Source organism: Sceloporus occidentalis, unplaced genomic scaffold (assembly GCF_023333645.1).
Source record: "Sceloporus occidentalis isolate IW3139 unplaced genomic scaffold, rSceOcc1.0.p SCAF_14, whole genome shotgun sequence".
NCBI classification, from domain to species: domain Eukaryota; kingdom Metazoa; phylum Chordata; class Lepidosauria; order Squamata; family Phrynosomatidae; genus Sceloporus; species Sceloporus occidentalis.
Window position 1 is genome coordinate 12,291,340 of NW_028316994.1, and position 18,455 is coordinate 12,309,794.

At 43.7% G+C, this 18,455-nt stretch overlaps 1 protein-coding gene across 1 annotated transcript in view; it reads left to right on the plus strand.

The window, feature by feature from the left end:
* The window catches only part of RIPK3 (receptor interacting serine/threonine kinase 3), a 32,494-nt gene that overhangs the window by 1,730 nt on the left and 12,309 nt on the right, over positions 1 to 18,455 (plus strand). Inside the window, exons 2-9 of the mRNA XM_089480841.1 lie at positions 3,664 to 3,869; positions 6,143 to 6,470; positions 6,695 to 6,855; positions 8,357 to 8,406; positions 10,376 to 10,546; positions 11,854 to 11,936; positions 13,345 to 13,528; positions 17,225 to 17,322. Coding sequence (XP_089336967.1) covers positions 3,724 to 3,869; positions 6,143 to 6,470; positions 6,695 to 6,855; positions 8,357 to 8,406; positions 10,376 to 10,546; positions 11,854 to 11,936; positions 13,345 to 13,528; positions 17,225 to 17,322 — 1,221 coding nt within the window. The 5' untranslated portion in view covers positions 3,664 to 3,723. The remainder of the gene's footprint in view (positions 1 to 3,663; positions 3,870 to 6,142; positions 6,471 to 6,694; positions 6,856 to 8,356; positions 8,407 to 10,375; positions 10,547 to 11,853; positions 11,937 to 13,344; positions 13,529 to 17,224; positions 17,323 to 18,455) is intronic.

The window sequence follows — 18,455 nt, forward strand, 5'->3', positions numbered from 1 at the left end:
AGGAACTCAAAATCAAAGCACCTCTGATAGAGGGCCATCCAGCCTCTGTTTAAAACCACCAAAGAAGGAGACTCCACCACATGAGTCCAAGGCAGCATATTCCATTGTCACCATCAGGAAGTTCTTATTGTTTAGGTGGAATCTATTGTGGATTGGAGGAGGTCCTTTTCTTCTCCATTAATTTGTTTAATCAATCATGGGGTTGGGTAATGAGATTGAGAACTACTGCTCCATATACAGATGATTTTCAGTAGATCCACAAGGATTTCTGATTTGCTTGTAGATGTATATATCTTCAAGTCACCCATCAACTTATGGCAACCCCCTTTATTTCTTAGGGTTTTCTTTGGCAAGGAATACTCAGAGGTGGTTTTGCCAGTTCCTTCCTATGAAATATAACTTATAGAATTTGGCATTCATTGGCATTCTCTAATGCAAGTACTAACTAGGGTCAACCCTGCTAAGCTTCCAAGATCAGACAGGAACTGGGGCTTTAAAGGTATTTAGGCTCCTGTGATTTCCAATTGCTTAATATGGGCTGCAAATCTTCCTTTTATTTCACCCTTGCATGCAGGTCTGAAAAACTCCTGTTGCTTTCTCCCCACTGAAAGAGAATACTGGTGATTGTATGCACTGATCGATCTCACTGTTTACACTTTGAGACACCTTTGGGACTCATTATTTGTGCAGAAATACATGTGGTTTTGCTGCAGAATTTCAGAAATTGGTGTTTGTTTGGGAGTTTTGTTTTGTATAAAGCACACTGGTTTCTGCATAATAAACATTTTTCTCTGCATGCAAGAAACCACATGAATTTCCAGGCCAATGAATTGTCCTGAAAGAAGCCGCAAACTGCAAAATTGTGGAATAACTCACAGCTGTTATCCTTTATCTGGATGGGTTTCCTGTCCTGGGACACCCTTTCCCCCCCACCAACAATGCAAAAAATAATTATTATTCATCCCATTTCTATTAAGAATAGCACCCCCCTTCTAAATTAGATGGTGAAATCAAGATGGCTCCAGGGTTCTGAAAACCATGTGCACATAAAAGGATTAGACTGCATGCTCCATTTCTTGTCCTCAAAACACATTCCTGAATTGTGGAAGAGCTCAGAGAAGCAATTTCTGTTTTGCAAGAGGCAATTTCTGTCTCCCTTCTCAGCCTGACTTGCTGAGTCACTAATTTTCCCGTGGCTCCAACTGGGATAACCTTTGGGATTGGAGTGAAAAACAAAGTGGATGCTACAAGCTTCACATCTGCCCATCCTTGATCTAATTGTTACCCAAGCTAGTCACCAGCCATCACCGACATCTCATGAATTGTATGCTGGCAGATGACCCAGTATTTCACAGATGAAAGCCAGGGGACATGTGGCCAACAACATCAGAGGTGGTCAAGATGGCAGACATTTTTAATGAGGAATAACAGAAATACTAGGAGGGGCAGCTGCAGTTTGCTTTTGTTTCAGCCACCTGGGAAAGGCAACATGGTCCCCTCCTCTCCTTTCTTCCCTGCTGAATTAATTGAGTGCAGACTACTTTTGCACTTTGAACTCAGTTTGCATCAGTAAACTGAAGTAAGCTGAGGACAAGGGTGCAACAGGGGAGGGGAGAGAAACTGGGACATTTTAAAAGCATCTGACAAAGTGGGATGGCAGAGGACTAATGAGGCCTGTCCCTACCAAACTGGGTTGCTTGACAGGTATTATTTTATTTATTTATTTATACTCCGCCCTTCAGCCAAAATGCTATGATGTTGTAGGGAAGAATCTGATTGAGCGCCCCCCCCCCCAATATTAGGAGGAAAATAGACCAACTTAAGACTACCCTCCTTTACATACCAAAATTAGGCCCTCTAGATGTTTTGGACAACCCCCCTGACCATTGGATATGCTAACTGGGACTTCTAGGAGTTGAGCTCCAAAACCTCTGAAACCCCAAAATTCCTCTACTTTTACTCCTTATCACGCATAACTTATCATCTCCACCTCTCCTCCACCCACCAAAATATAAGAGCATAAGAGACTGCCTTCTGTTGGGTCAAACCATTGGTTTATCTAGACTAGTATAATCAATTTTCAATGGCAGCAATTTCTCTCCATGGTTTAAGCAGAATCCTCCCTACCACCACATCTACCTGGTATTCCCTAATAGTCTGGCATCCAAGTACTAATCAGGCGTGATTCTGCTTACCATCCAAAATGAGATGAAATCTGCTATTTTCAGGGTGCAAGGAATAAATAAAGCCTTCAAAGCTTCAGATGGGTTAGTCACACCTTACTTAACATAACATCCCCCAGATGGTTTGGGCTACAACTCCCATCATCCTCAGCTAGTTCTAGCGGCATCTGAATGGCAACAGGTTTGAGCAGACTGTCCTGCTAGGGTAGCCAGGTCTAAGGGGACCAGTGTATGTGTCAGAAAATGGCTATGTTTCTCCCAGGGTGGGGGACAAATCCCAAGCTGAGCAGCCCTGTCAAAGGAGAAAGCTTGATTTATTTGTGTGTGTGAGAGAGAATAGGATTGCCAGTTCATGACTGTCCTAGGCCCTGAGTTTTCAGAGGCAAAATCTGACACCTAGGGATGCCTCCTGTCATGCCATTAAGCATTATGCATTAAATACCACCTGCCAATGCTTGCCTGCTTGAGGAGACAGGATAAGGATTGTTTAATTTGCTTACTTATTTATAGCCTAAAAGTGGATACAGAGCAGAGTAGAGGATGAGCCCTGGCACCACAACAATTATGAGGGGTGGGGAGGAGAAAAAGTTAGGTAAATACATTGAACTCACTGTAGAGTCTTTGCTCATTGCAGCAAGAAATTGATGGTGCCTTGCAAAATTACAGTATAGCAAGCTGTTGTGCACTAGGTGAACTGGAGTTCTGCACACAGCCCTTTCTTCTTGCTCAGAGTCGAGTCCACCAAAACGGGAGAATTTGATCCCTCATCTCCTCCTTGGAGATGACCCATGAAAACTGGAGATCTGCCAACTCTAAGTAATGTGGTGGTTTTGAAGCCTGTGCATCCATTCCTAACTGGCACTGGGGTTCACTGGATCTTCACAAATGTGAAGTGCTTTGTCCTTGTGAAATGTCAGCACACAAAAATACCAGGAGAGAGTGAAGATGTGTGTGCTTGTGCCATTTTGAGCCAGGCAGAGAATGGAGCTTCAACATTGTTGTCACTAATTTTCTTCTTCTGCATTATGGGCTGCATCTGAACTACAGAAATAACACAGTTTGACAATACTTTAACTGCTGTGGCTTTGAAATTCTGAGATTTGTAGTTTGCTGTGGCACCAGAGCTCTCTGACAGGAAAGGCAAAACATCTCATAAAACTACAAATCCTAGAATTCCACCACATTGAGCCATGGCTATTAAAGGGGCAAAACTGCATAATTTCTGCAGTGCAGATGCAGGCAATGTCACTAAACACAAATTAATTGTTTCTGCAGAGCTGTACCCATACTTGAGGTACATGATGCCAAATCTACTAGGGGTGGCTCCTGAATGATCTTCAGGGTTGACTTGAGAAAGGGATCTTAACCCAGACATATCTTCTCTATATCTTGTCATGTTTGTCAGCCTCTGCATTTCACTTTCACAGGTGATTTCTCTCTTCCTAGTGACACCAAAGCTACCTCTTTTCTTTTGAGACAGGTTTCAGCATGATTTAAAACTGAGACATCCCTCACTGCTGGCAGAGGGCTATTTGGAAAGATGGCAGCTCCCAATAAGTTCTATGAGGAGATCAGCTGCGAGCGCATGAAGGACTTCTACTTCATCGGTCGAGGGGCCTTTGGTGACATCTACCGGGCTCGGCACCAAGACTGGGGGATTGATGTGGCAGTAAAGATTCTTAGCCGGTAGTGGCAAGGGTTGGAGGGTTGGGTGGGTTAGCTGAGAAAGAATTAGCTAAATGTTGCATTCTTTGTTCCAGCCATAGCTGAATTCTGCAACAATGAGAGGGCTTGACTTCCTTGGTAATAGCCAATGGCTCCCATATCAATAGAGTAAGAAATCTGCTTTGTGTTTTTGGGACTATATCCAATGTGAGGAACTCATTTTGAGGTTAGCGTTCTGCCACTAAAATTGAGACTAAAATCCAGAGCAGATTCATCACCCTATTGGCATTGGAGCCACCAATCACTACTGAGAATTCTATATATTAATAACAATAGCAAGTACATTTCTATACCACTTATCAGCGAACTAGCACATCCTAAGTGGTTTACAATGTGTAAGCCAATTGCCCCCACTGACCTATGAAAGGATGGGAGGCTGAGTTGTCTTTGGAGCCCTCCAGGATCAAACTTACAATGTTGTGGCTGTATGACTGGCATTTAACCACTGCTCCACCAGGGCAACTAGGAAACCCTTTTTAAAGTGCCAGTCCTTATGTAGCAGAAACAGCACCATCTGTACAGAAAAGAGTAAATTATAGTTTGACTTCCCCCCATATCTGCAGGACTGGTACTCATGGTTTCACTTACTCATGTCTAAAAATATATATATTCTCTCTAGACATTTTCTAGGTGTGTGTGATTCTATGCTATGCTTTTGGCAGAAGGTGACCACAGAGTTACGCAGGGGGACCTAGAAATACCTAGAGGGGTGTTCTATCTAGGAATCTCAAGGTCCTCCAGTGCAACTCTATGGTTAATTTCTACCAGAAATCATTTATTTCAGTAGGGTTTGCTATTATCCACAGTTTCTCATTTCCATGGTAATTCTTGGAGCAGCCCAGAGCATTCTGGCTCTGGAGCTACCTTGACATCCCCTTGTTACCTTGGGCACTTCTCTTAAACATTAGGCAGCTGTTCACACGTGTGTCTTGCTGTGCCACATGATGCTGTCACTGTTGCCTTTAGTCACTCGTTTTGTGGGCACCTTGTTCTGACCTTATAGTGAACAACTTGCAACAGCAGTGGCAGCACTGGGTGGCACAGTGGGAAGTGTTGTAAACAGTTGCCCAGCATCACCCCATACAGACAGGCCAAAATAAAGCTGCTTCGGGCCACTTTGGAGATGTGCTGTTTAAATGATGCATGTGTCCTAAGAGTCCGGAAGCCATGCCAAAGCCACAATCCAGTCATAAGGACAGGAGCACAGCTTCGGTGCAACTTCCGGCCTCTTAGGACGCATGCATCATTTAAACAGCATATCCCCAAAGTTTCCCGAAGCAGCTTTATTTTGGCCTGTCTGTATGGGGCCAATGAAAGGCTCCAGAATTTCAAGGAAGCTCCAGAGCAAACAGTGAAGGTTTTACACTATTTTTAAGAGGGGATATATGGCGAGTTTCATGCTGAGCTGGCCAGATGTCATTGAGACAGTTCACCAGAACCATGGGTTGAGTTTACTTTGTCAAGACTACTTGCTGCGGGAACAGATGAAGGACATTTTACTTGGCCCATATGGACAGAACCCTAGTCTTCCTAGAAACCCAAGAGAAAACTTGGGGTGAGCTGTCTATCCTTAGACCAGGGCATTCTAAAAAAACTTGACCTGGATCAAGGAATGGACCACAAACATGATGTCAGCAAGTGGATAATCTTGGGTAATAGTCAGTCATGGACTTGGCATCTAAGGTGTAGTACAGACCGCCAAGAAACGACGGCCTGCCGGCGCTCATTTTTACAAACTGTTCGCTGTCACTCCAGAGTAAAAAGAACCCGGTATTTCCGGGTTCTTTTTGTGGTGCCAGAGTGACATAGCGAGTGCGCCAGTGGTGCACTTGTGACGTAAGTGACTTGCCGCAACGTGTAGACACCACACATTGCTTACATCAAATTGGCGATGCCCATATGGACAGGACGCCACCATTATTGCGCCACTGCGCTGTACTAGGGTTAGGGACCGTGAGGTTGGTGCACGGTCCCTAACCCTAAAATCGGAGCGAGCACAGAGCTTCATGCCCGTTTGTATCGGGCCTAAAACACCAAAGTCTTGGGTGTGTTCATCCTTGTTATAGTCAGTGAAAGTTCCCCCTTGTGGAACTACCGTTTGAGCAGGTTCAGGGTCATCAGATTGGTCAGGCGGAGAGCCCCAACTTGAAGTCAGCATCAGAGACAGTGCAGTCTCAAGACTGTCCAGTGCTTTTACCATTTGTTCACATTTTTCTTTTTATACTGTCCTGCAGCAGCACTTGCTTCACTCGAGAGGAACTTCTGAACGAAGCTCGGGCCATGGATGAAGCACGTTTCCTCTACGTTCTGCGTCTCTTTGGCCTCTTTGTAGACAAATTGCAGCCAGATGGTCCTAGTCTAGGCCTTGTGATGGAATACATGGAAAACGGTAGCCTATCAACCCTAATAGGCCAAGTCAGCTCTATACCTTGGGCCCTCCGGTTTCGCATCCTCTATGAAGTGGCACTGGGAATGAATTTCCTGCACAGCCTCAGCCCTCCGTTATTACATCTCGACCTCAAACTGAGCAACATCTTACTGGATGCAGATCTGCATGCCAAGGTGAGCTGCTTCACCCCTTTTCCTTAAGTCAGGAAGGGGTGTAGCTATATGTGGGGGAGCAGCAGAGGGCATTGTCCCTATATCATCATTGCTGTGATCATTATTTATAGCTTACCTTTTCCCCCAAACTGAGACTCAATGTGACTTATAATTAAGCTTGTATAACAGGTATCTTTCATTCTCTAACTGCTGCTTATATCCTAACCTCCTCCTCCTCCATTCAGGTGGCTGATTTTGGACTATCCAAGTTCAAACGTGGAACAACTCAGCGTGCCAGTCATGTCTCTGGGGAAAAAGATGGATATGGTGGGACATTGGAATACCTGCCACCTGAGGCTTTTGCTGATCTCAACTATAGGCCAACGCCTGGTACAGATGTGTACAGGTGAGAGGAGGACTGTGTTCTGCACTGAGGCTGCTAGTTATAGGTTTATTTAGTTATACAGTCTGCCCTTCCCATACACGGGGGATCCGTTCTGGACCTCTACGCGTATGGGGAAAAGAGCGTATGCTCAAGCACCATAGGAAATAATGCTCACAGCGGTGCACAGGCTGAGTATGCGCCCCATTATTTCTGCCTTGGCATACCTTCTCTGTGAGCTCAAAGCTGCGGAAGGCAAGCCCACCTATAAGGAGGGCCGACTGTAGGTACATTTATCCTTAGTACAATGGGCCCTTCCTTTATGTGGGGGATCCTTTCCGGACCTCTCCACATAAGGGGAATTCTTTGTATGCTTGAGACCCATTAAAAATAATGGGGCTTGTGCTGGTGGTACGGCGCGTGCACCATTACCCCTTTTTGGGGTGTGCCGAGGCTTCTTCCAGCGTGGCTTTCAGCATATGCGTTTGCATATGAGGTGGCCGCACTGTACCATTAATCTAGGGATAGTCCCACCTAGGGTTGCCAGACTGAAAACTGGAGAGGGCTCCTGTAACTTTATTGATTGTGTGGGAGAGGGGATTTCAGCAGGCATAGTGTGTCATACAAGCAGATAACAAGTAACAGCTGCTAAAATTATCTCTTCTGCATAAATAATAAAGGTACAGGAGTCCTCTCTGGCAACCTAAGGACTTTATCAAACAAGGGTAGAATAGTGGAAATTTAACAGGATAAAAGCATCTTGGCAGGTACTTATCATACAATGTTGTGTCCATATTGCTGCTGCCTTGCATTCCATTTGTTACTATAGTGCACTTTTTCATTGACAGGAAAACTGGTCGATGGACTTTCAATGTCATTGCTTTAATGCAATAGGCTGTGAGTGGGCATGATTCTGCTTTTCTCCCACTGTCCCTCTCCCTCTTGCAGTGATTGTGATGGCCAACACCTTCACGAAGCTGGCCACTGTGTGCACATTCATACTGCAGCCAGCTTTAGGAGATGGTTGGCGTCACAATCATTTGTCCATCCATTCTTCCCAGAAGGTGTCATTTAGCAGTGTAGAAAACAGATCACATGACCATGAAGTGTGAAAGAGCTATTGTGGGGAAAAGTGTGATAAGAAATTATGCCAAACCAGTATGCTTCCATTCTTTAATTAGTATGATAGTGGCGAGACAACAGGTTGATGTAAAAAAGTCCTTAATGTCACCTCCCACTCAAAGGCCACCACTAAGGAGCAGAAGATCCACAAGGTAGATCCAGTAAAAATCACCATATCAGCAAACAGCCCCATTCTATTTGCCTCACAATTGTCAACTCTACTCCAAGGGTTGGGTCTTCCTTTGTGCACAACCTGTAGCATTGGGTCTCCCTACCTCTTTGAACACTTTAGAAGCTCAGTTGGTGAAACCATTGATAATGGCATTCTGGAAGAAAAGAGAGACCCTTACTGAGGGTGAGGTATTCTCTTCTGTCTCTAATCCATTTTTTCTCCCTCTTTCAGTTATGGGATCCTCATGTGGTCATTGTTATCAGGCCAAGAACCTTATTCAAGTGAGTTTGCTCCTTCCCTTGTGGTTCCTTTCTTCCTGGTAGGAGTGTTATTCATAAAGCATGTATGTACATGTCTTCAAGTTGCCTGTTGATTTATGGTGACCCCATTCCTTTCATAGGGATTTCTTTCACAAGGAATCCTCAGAGGTGATTTTGCCAGTTTCTTCCTCTGAAATATAGCCTATGGCACCTATTATTCATTGGCAGTCTCCCATCCAAGTACTAATGACTTGGGCCTGAGTTACTTGAGGGACCGCACTCCCCATATAATCCGCCCTGCACACTCAGGACGTCCGGGAAGAACTTGTTGGAAATTCCATCTTCCAAACATGTTTCTACATCCCGGATGGCCTATTCAGTGGCAGCCCCACAAATTTGGAATGGTCTCCCCGAGGAGCTCTGTCTTGTGACCTCCCTGGTAACATTTAAAAAGAGGCTCAAAACCTTCCTCTTCTGTTAAGCCTTCCCCCCTGTAAAATGAAGCTGTGTATTCCCGTTCCCATTGATTCTCTGCCTTACCCTGTTGAATGATTGTGTTCAGATTTTGTATAATTTGTATTAGTGGATTTTATCTATTTTATGAGATGTTTTAAATGGTTTTTATATGGTCTGTAAACTGCTTTGATCTACGGAAAAGCGGTATACAAATAAAATTTATTATTATTATTATTATTATTATTATTATTATTATTAATCAGGGCTGACCCTGCTTAGTTTCCACAATCAGACAGGCCTGAGAGTATAGTTGTTGGGAAGAAATAGTTGTTGTTGCACTTTCAAATGTACCCCATTGAGGCCTGAGAAGAGAACCATGATCATGACTATCTAGTGACCATGTAGGATTACCTAGGATACACAGTGTATAGTGCACTGAAAATTGAAGGCACATCCAGGCTGATTAAAAAGATCAGAAAATCCCAGATTTTGTTCCCGTTCTTTCCAATTTTGTTTTGGAGATCCATACATGTTTTGTTTATCCCATAATATTTTCTGCAAGCTCCTGGTACAGTCAGAGATTTTTTCTAAAAATTATATATATATTTATACCAGCTGCCCAGGTCAGTTTATTGTAACCCAGTGTAAAATTGGAAAGAACAAGAACAAAACTATGGACCTTTCAGACAGTCCAGAGGTGCTCTTAGACTGTTTTTGCATCATTCAATGGTCATGGATATTATTTTCTTCAAGAGTCCCGGGAAATGTATTTCACTGGGGATACTGGGAATAGCTTCCCCAAGTTTCTTTCCTCAACTAAATTGAATAAATGTTCTTTGTGCAATATAGAATAGTCTTTCTACTCTTTCCCATAGCACCTTAAGACCTTCTTATTTGGGCAGGCATTTGATTGAATTTTAAATCATATGGTGAAATAGTGTTGACAGAGGTGTGATGTATTTTTGTCCCATTTGTTTTTAATTGTGTTTTAAATGTATTTTAAATGGGTTTTAACTATCTGCTTTTAATAGTTTTGTTGTTGTTTTTTACTTTTGTAATGTACATCTTAGCCAGCTTCTATTTTATGTTTTGTAAGCTGCCTTGGCTGCCTTGGTGGGAGGAAAGCAGGGCAAAGCTGGGGCTGAGAGTATGTGACTAGCTCAAGGTCACTCAGTGGGTTTCCATGGTCAAGGCGGGAATCAAATCTCCAGAGTTGTAGTCCAATGCTCAAACCAGTATACCACACTGGCTTTTAGGGATATACCAATATACAAGCCTAGGAATGTACAAATCTGTGTGCTTCTGTGGATTGTTGTTGTTACTGCTGTGCGCCTTCAAGCCTTTTCTGACTTATGGTGACCCAACTATGGAGTTTTCTGGGACTGAGAGTGTGTGACTCACCCAAGGTCACCAAGAGGGTTTCCATGATCAAATGGGAACTTGAACCCTGATCTCCAGAATCAAAGTTCTATAGTCAAACCACTACACCAGGCTGCTTGTTCATTTTACTGATGACCTATCTGTTCCTATCCAGATCTCCCACCCAGCAATATGAGTTCTCTCATCAGTAGGCTCATTCCTCAAGGCCAAAGGCCAAGTACAGAAGATCTAGAGAAGACAGATAATGTGCCAAAGCTGGATGATGGGATCAGGCTCATGAAACGGTGCTGGCATAATGAAAAACTCCAAAGGCCTTCCTTTCGAGGTAATGGAAGTGACACTTTTCCAAGCAGAGGCAACAGCATTTCCCCCTGTCCAAAAAGTGAAAGGAGTTTGCATTGTTCTAGAACTTAAAACTTTCTGAGCCAGGGAGAAGCAGTTTCATCTAAGACCCAAATGGATAAACATGTGTTTTCTCCATTAATTCCTATATTGTTCTGCAGGTTTCTCTGATCCTCCTTAATTCTGGGGCATTCTCAGTTTGCTGGGAAGTTTGGCTTACTGGCTGTTTATTCCACTCCATTTTAGTCTACATCCACACTGCAGAAATATTCCAGGTTGAAACCGCTTTAACTGACATTGCTCAATACTATGGAATTCTGGGAATTGTTTTTTGTTATGGCACCAGAGTTCTCTGACAGAGAAGGCTAAATGTTTCACAAAACTATGGTTCCCAGAATTCCATAGCACTGAGCATGTCAGTTGAAGTACTATCAAACTGGATTATTTCTGCAGTGTGGATGCAGCCATACTATTACTGATCATTATTGCAAATCCCAATAAAGCAAACTTTTGAGGATGTGCTCTTATAAAACAGTTCTATAAGGATCCTGTACAGTAGGGGTCATAAATCTAGAAATCTGCAGGTTGGTTTTGATTGGTACCTCCCATCACCCCAAGATATTGGAATGGCTGGGACTGATGGGTGTTGGAATCCCAAAACATCTGGAGAGACACAGGTTTTCCATCCATGATGTATACTGGCATATATTATTAGCTAACGCATTCTCTGAATAAGTACTGAATCTTATATAGTCAAAATGGCTCTCAAAGAGCAAGTATAAAAGGCATGGGAAAATACCAAGGTTTTCAGACATATAAAAAAAATCTTTAGAGGGAAATGACGCTCAAACCACTGCACCACGCTGGCTCTCATCCCCTCCATTTCCATGCAGAAAATCCAACTAGGCTGGAAACTGAATCTATTTCAGCTCTGACATCTATCCTTTACCATATTTGAGGACAGCAGGCCAGCTGAGAGGAGTTAGGAGTTAGGCTACTTAGCTGCCAGCTGTAACCATGTGCCATTTGAGGCAACAACCCAATTTTATCTAATGGCTTCAAGAGATTCAAAACACATGTGAAATGGTGCTGTTCTGAGTGGCCTTGTACTTTGTAGCTTTCCTTGCATTGTATTGTTGTTTGTTTGCCCATGTGAATGAGAGTTTGCATCATTCATAACTGTGGGGCAATTTGGAACATACAAAACTTCCATCGGAAAATTGACTGAGGATTGTGCGGGAAGATGGATGTGCTATGTACCCATTCTTCTTTCCTCCCCATTTTGCTCAGATTGCAGCCAAGAAATGGAGAGTGTATTTTCCTGTCATCGAGAGCAGATAAACACTGCTGTCCGCAAAGTTCAAGATATTTTGGTAAGGTGAAGAAAAGCAACTGAAATTTCATGTGTACTTTTATAGCCAGCCACCAGGTGGTAGGAGTCCTCTAACTATCCCTTTTCACAGAAGTGTTAGTTTTCCTTTCCTGTTATTTAGCATCAGTGGGGCAATGGTTTTACAACATATCTGTATGTAATGTCTTTTAAAACAATCCATACAAATAAATGACCTACTCCAGGGGGAATAGCCTTTTTGGTTAAAGTAGTTTCTTCAAGATCCTGCCAAAGACCAGGGTGGACAGAATGGTGAAGAGAGTTTTGAATGAGGTGTATGTAAGCTGGGAGCCAGAAAGGAGATGTGACAAACTGTCTAAGACCATTCTCATAAGGCTGTGGTCTTAAATAGTTGGAATATGTGTAGTGTGACAAGAAACTATTGTTCCTTTCCAGTTGTTTTAGCATAGCAACTGAGGCCCAATTCAGAGGGAGAAAATAATCCAGGATGAATCCAGGTTGAATCTCTGTTGTTAATTTTGAATGCACCCAATTAAGCTTGGGCGTGTGTGCCAAAAAACCACTTGATCCAGAAAAATCAATATTGGGATTTTTCTTGACTTTTTTTTAATTGTATTGTCGGCAATGTGAGTAACTGATGCAAATTGCATGCCTTGAATGTGCTTGAAATACATTCATATCGTTGACTCAATCTTTATTGGAGTGCTGGCATGTGTGAGCAGCAGAACTTGCAGAGATGTTCATAGATGCAGTTACATAGTGAATAACAAACCTATGTGAGTGAGATTTTTTGTATAGCCATAAAAGGACAACTTAGTCTGAATGATCCTTGACATCCAATGCCAATACAGCTGTCTTCTTTCAATGCCCAAGATGTTTAAGGCCAAACAAGAAACAAAAGAGGTCAAGAAAAAGGGCACCTTGGCCCGTTACAGACCACCCAAAAGGGGCGGTCTTGGGTCGCTGCCGGTTGCAGCGCGGAAGAGCCGCAGCAGCCAAACCGTGCGACTCCTCCGCGCTGCAAAAAAGGAGTGCAGAAATCGCACTCCTTCCGGCAACCCGGAAGAGCCGCCACAAGTGCCAAAGCACGCACTCGCGATGGCTCTTCCGGATTTAGACATCCGGACGCTGCGCGTCCGTTACGTCAAGATGGCCGCGGCCGTCTGTATAGGGCACCGCCATCTTGCCATACGGAATACGCGCGAGGGGCAAGGCGCGTCCGGAAGCGCCGCCCCTCGCGCATATTCCTGGCGCAACGACGGTGCCGCTTAGGCCCGTCTGTAAGGCGCCCTTCTTTATCATTTTACAGCACAGATATTGATTTTATCCTTCACCTGTTAAAGCCTGCTTGAGTCAACAAAAACCATCTTAACATCTTACTCCTCCTTTCAGCCTTTTGCGCACATAATACTTTTTATTTTTCCTAAAAGGTGCAGAGGAAGAGTTCTCCTTTAAAGGAAAACTCATCCCCCTCATATACAACCTTCAAGAGAGCCAGTGCAGCTCCTCTGAGATTGGAGAAGGTAGAAAACCAGCAAATGGTCACCGCATCTTCTGAATTAGAAGAGCGTTTCAAAACTTGGCGGTTTGAAGACTCTCCATCAAAACAAAATGGTGAGTAAGTTGTGGGGCAGGGGAATGCAGAGTTCTTCCCAATGCCACTGTTTCTGGGGATGTAATGATCAGAAGGTAACTTTAGTCCAAACTGTATCTAACTGAATGAAAACACTGCAAAGGGGAAAGTTTATTTTCTAGTTTTAAGTACAGAATCTACACTGCAGAAATAATCCAGTTTGATACCTCTTCAACTGCATGTTATCATTATTATACTTTATTTATATAGCACTGTAAATTTACATGGCTCCATCTTATAGAATCCTGGGATGTGTAATTTGTTGTAACACAAGAGCTCTCTGATAGAGAAAGCTAAATACCTTGCAAAGCTACAGACCACAGAATTACACAGCATTGAGTCATGGCAGTTAAAGCGAGTGATGTAAAACTGCATTATTTCTGCAGTGCAGATGCAGCATTTCACATCTGAAAGATCTCATCTTCGTGTATGAACTGCCCAGGCCCTGAAATCCTTAGGAGAGGGCAATCTTTCTGTCTCACCAACCTGACTGGCACTACTGGTGGGGATGGAAGATAGGGCCTTCTTGGAGGCTGCTCCCAAATGGTGGAATTCCTTTCCTAGAGTTGCTAAACTGATGATGATGATGATGATGATGATGATGATGATGATGATTTAATTATAGCCCACCCAATCACAAAGAATCTGGGTGGGTTACAACAATAAAAATAAAGACAATAAAATACAAAAATAAATAAAATACAGTAAAATAAAACAGAGCAACATGAGTTACAGTAAATTTGCAGTTAGGCCTGATGGAAATTGGACCTGTCTTTTTCACTCCTTCCTAGGTCTGATGATGACAGTTGGGGTGGAGGCAGGGCTCTTCTTTTTGAGGCCAGAATATAAACAGAGGTTGGATAGCTATCTGTTGGGGATGCTTTGACTGACAGTTCCTGCATGGCAGGGGGTTGGACTGGATGGCCCTTGTGGTCTCTTCCAACTCTATGATTCTATGAAAAATCAATCTATTGCTAAAGCAAGTAGTTGCTTTAGCAATAGATTGATTTTTTTATCAGTTCTATTGTTTAAAAAAATCACTTCTGATCTAGCATTCCCACTTATTGGGCATGGTTCAGAATCAATTTTTCTCAAAAAATCCACTTTAAAATTAGTGTCAGGAAACCCCGGGTTATTTATGTTTGCCCCACTTCTTTCCTCCTGGAATCTGTCCAATGAGGACCAGAAGTGGTTTCAAATGGGAATGAGAGTCAATTACCCTGAATCCTGCTTTGGAGCAAACTGCAGTGGGAATGAGCCCTTACTGGTGTCAAACTGCATTATTTCTACAGTATAGATGTACTCTTAATGTCACTGACAGTTTAGTTATATTTTAATGCAACCATATTACACTTCAATGTCACTCATTTGTGTCTTTTAGCTATATTGTATTTGACTGAATGTGTAAGTTGACTAGGGTCTTGAGTTTTTTGGGATGGATGGAAAGTGTTCCCATCTTGAAAACTAGAGAGGGCTCCTGTAACTAACCAACCATCCACATAACCAGGTAGCAAGCAACACCCACTGAAATTTCCTCTTCTATAATCCACCAGGTGTAGTGGTATGAACATTGGATTATGACACTAGAGGCCAGGGTTCGAATCCCTGCTTCACTGTGGGAGCCTACTGGGTGACCATGGAGATTATCGCACTGCGTTCTGAGAACGTTCCGTATCATCACGTGATGAGAACGTTCCTGGAACAGATATTACTGCATTAGTAAACTAGAACGTGATCAGAACGTGATCAGAACTGCATTTTACCGCACAGCGATTCCTGAAACCGTTCCGAGAACATATTCCACCAAGGCCGCCTCCGTCTCCTGATTGGCTGAAAAAATGACAGGCAGGGAGGCAGGGAAGCAGGCAGGCGAGCGACTGCAGTGAGGGAAGGGGTGTTGTGTGTGAGAGAGAGGGGGGAAAGGAGGAGGGAGGGAAGGGAGGGAAGAAGGAGGGATCGGGAGGAAGGCAGGGAGAAAGAGAAATGGGGAGAGATGAGCCTTGCAAGTTACATCCCAAACCTCCTTTGCAAGGCTGGGAAGAAGGAGGAGCTCCATGCAGGTCTCTTCAAGCCGAAGGAAAGCAAGTTGCCAGGGAGGGACTGGGCCAATGGCAGAGCCCCGGCAGCCATAGCAGCTCTTTAAACCGGTTAGAAAAGAAGAGTCCTCTGCTGTCATCCCAATTCCCCATTTTGGCTGCTTGTCAGCCTTTTGCCTCCTGTGTGTGTGCGCATGTAATGTGTGCCTTCATAGAATCATAGAATCATAGAGTTGGAAGAGACCACAAGGGCCATCCAGTCCAACCCCATTCTGCCATGCAGGAAATCACAATCAAAGCATTCCCAAGAGATGGCCATCCAGCCTCTGCTTAAAGACCTCCAAGGAAGGAGACTCCACTACACTCTGAGGAAGGAGTGTGTTCCACTGTCGAACAGCCCTTACTCTCAGGAAGTTCCTCCTAATATTGAGGTGGGATCTCTTTTCCTGGAGCTTGCATCCATTGCTCCGGGTCCTAGTCTCTGGAGCAGCAGAAAACAAGCTTGCTCCCTCATCAATGTGACATCCCTTCAAATATTTAAACAGGGCTATCATATCACCTCTTAATCTTCTCTTCTCCAGGCTAAACATCCCCAGCTCCCTAAGTTGTTCCTTGTAGGGCATGGTTTCCAGACCATTCACCATTTTAGTCGCCCTCCTTTGGACACGCTCCAGTTTCTCAATGTCCTTTTTGAATTGTGGTGTCTGGCTCTTTGCTATGGAATTCTGGGAGTTGTTTGCTTGCTTTTGTGTGTTGCTCCAAACAGAGGAGCTTTTGTGGGTTCCTTCCTGGAGGGAAGGAGGAGAAGGTCCTGGGCATCCCTGCCATCCTTGCCTCCTGCAGGCTGCCAGCACAGGAGCCCCGCTGGACATGACACTAGAGGCCCCTGCAGAAGCAGCCAGACCCTCTCCCTCTTGCTCTCTGCTCTGGCCCCCCTGTTTCCCTCTCTCTTTCTCTCTCTTTCCCTTCTTTCCTCTTCTCTCACTTGTCCCAACTTTCCTCCCTTCCCTCCCTCCTTCTTTCCCCCCTCACACACACACCCCTTCCCTCACTGCAGTTGCTCGCCTGCCTGCCTCCCTCCCTGCCTGTCATTCTTTCAGCCAATCAGGAGACGGAGGAATGAGAGAACGGATTTGAGAACAGATAAGAATACCGCACACACCTCTGTTGGAACGTTCTCATCACGTTTCAGCTCTCTGGGAACACATTCAATCTGTACCCTCCTGGAACACATTTCGAACACATTTAAACGTTCTGAGAACCCGATTGGAACACATACGTGTGGTATACTCAAATGCGTTCCGTTCTCATCACGTGATGAGAACGTTCTCAGAACGCAGTGCGATAATCTTCCTTGTCTAAGTCACACACTCTCAGCCTCAGAGGAAGGCAGTGGAAAACCTCCTCTGAACAAATCTTGCCAAGGAAACACTGCAATAGGGCCATTTTATGATCATCAGAAGTCAGAAAGGCCTTGAAGGCACACAACAGCAGAATATAGGGAACATATATACATGGAACAATGCCACATTCTCTTCAAAGAAAATGGGGTTCATGGGACTTGTAGTCCAAAAAAGTAGTGTTTCCAAGATCTCTCAAAATGTATACACTGAGCTTCCCCTCTCCTTTCTTTCCTTTCAGAGGCTGTGCCCCCAGAGGTTTTTTCCAAAACAAACGTTCAAGAGAAATCTTCACCACCGATTACTCTTCAGCGTAGTCAAAGTGCATACATCGAAAAAGTAAGAACATGAGTACTGTATTTTCTGGCATATAAGACTACTTTTCAACCCAGGAAAATCTTCTCAAAAGTCGGGGGTCATCTTATACGCCGGGTGTCATCTTATAGGGCAGACTGGAGAATCTGTGGTCGCCGCATATGGTGGGGGGAGCTCAAAAATGGCCGTGGGCACATCCCTGCCGTATGCGGCGATCGTATGAAAGCAGCTACTGCTCTGATAGTCTTGGAGACAGGGAGAGCAGGGCAGGCAGGGAGAGCTGACAAAGTTTCCTGCTAAATACCTGTATGTCATAAGCATTTGAATTAAAATTTAATTAAAATTCCATATTGAAATCAAATCTGATGTTTTTTTTAATTCGGTGTGCGTTGGAAGAGGGGTAGTCTTATACAGTGAGTATATCCCAAACTGTATATTTTAACTGGAAAAGTTGGGGGTCGTCTTATACACCCAGTCGTCTTATATGCCGGAAAATACGGTAATTACAAACTACGGAGGGAAAGAATATTTGTAATTATTACTATATCCCCTTAGGCCAAAAAGTGTGTTTCTCAAAAGTTGGAAAACCCATCTGAAAGAACAGAAGGCTAGCAAAGATTTTGAGCAATTTTCTGGTGATACTGAAACTCTATGAGGTATTGTGGAAAAATTATTCTGCATAGAGAAACATGTCAGAGTTGAACAGAAACTGTTTTCTGTACAGAGAATCCCATGTTTTTCTACACAGCATAATTCCTTGACAACACTTCAGAGCATCTGAATACAGAGAAAATGTTGCATTTCTTATACTCGTTTTCTCCGTCAGCTGGGAGAAAACTACTACCATTATCCATCCTCACATGCAAAGAGACAGGATCATGATAACATCAGTCTTTGAAGATGAGGATAGTTCTGAGAGAGAAAGGGCAATATGATGGGGATCTCAGTGAGAAGCGACTGATCCGAATTGCCATAAGAAAAGATGAATGACAAATAAGCTCAATTTGCGCTATTGCAAAGATGAGGAAGCCAACAACATTTCATTCTCACTATCACGAAGCAATCTAGGACCTTTTCTGAGAGTGCATTTTGGTACTGACAATCCATTCTTATTGCTAGCATTGTTTTTAGGGTGGATTTCTCTCTTATTTTAAGGG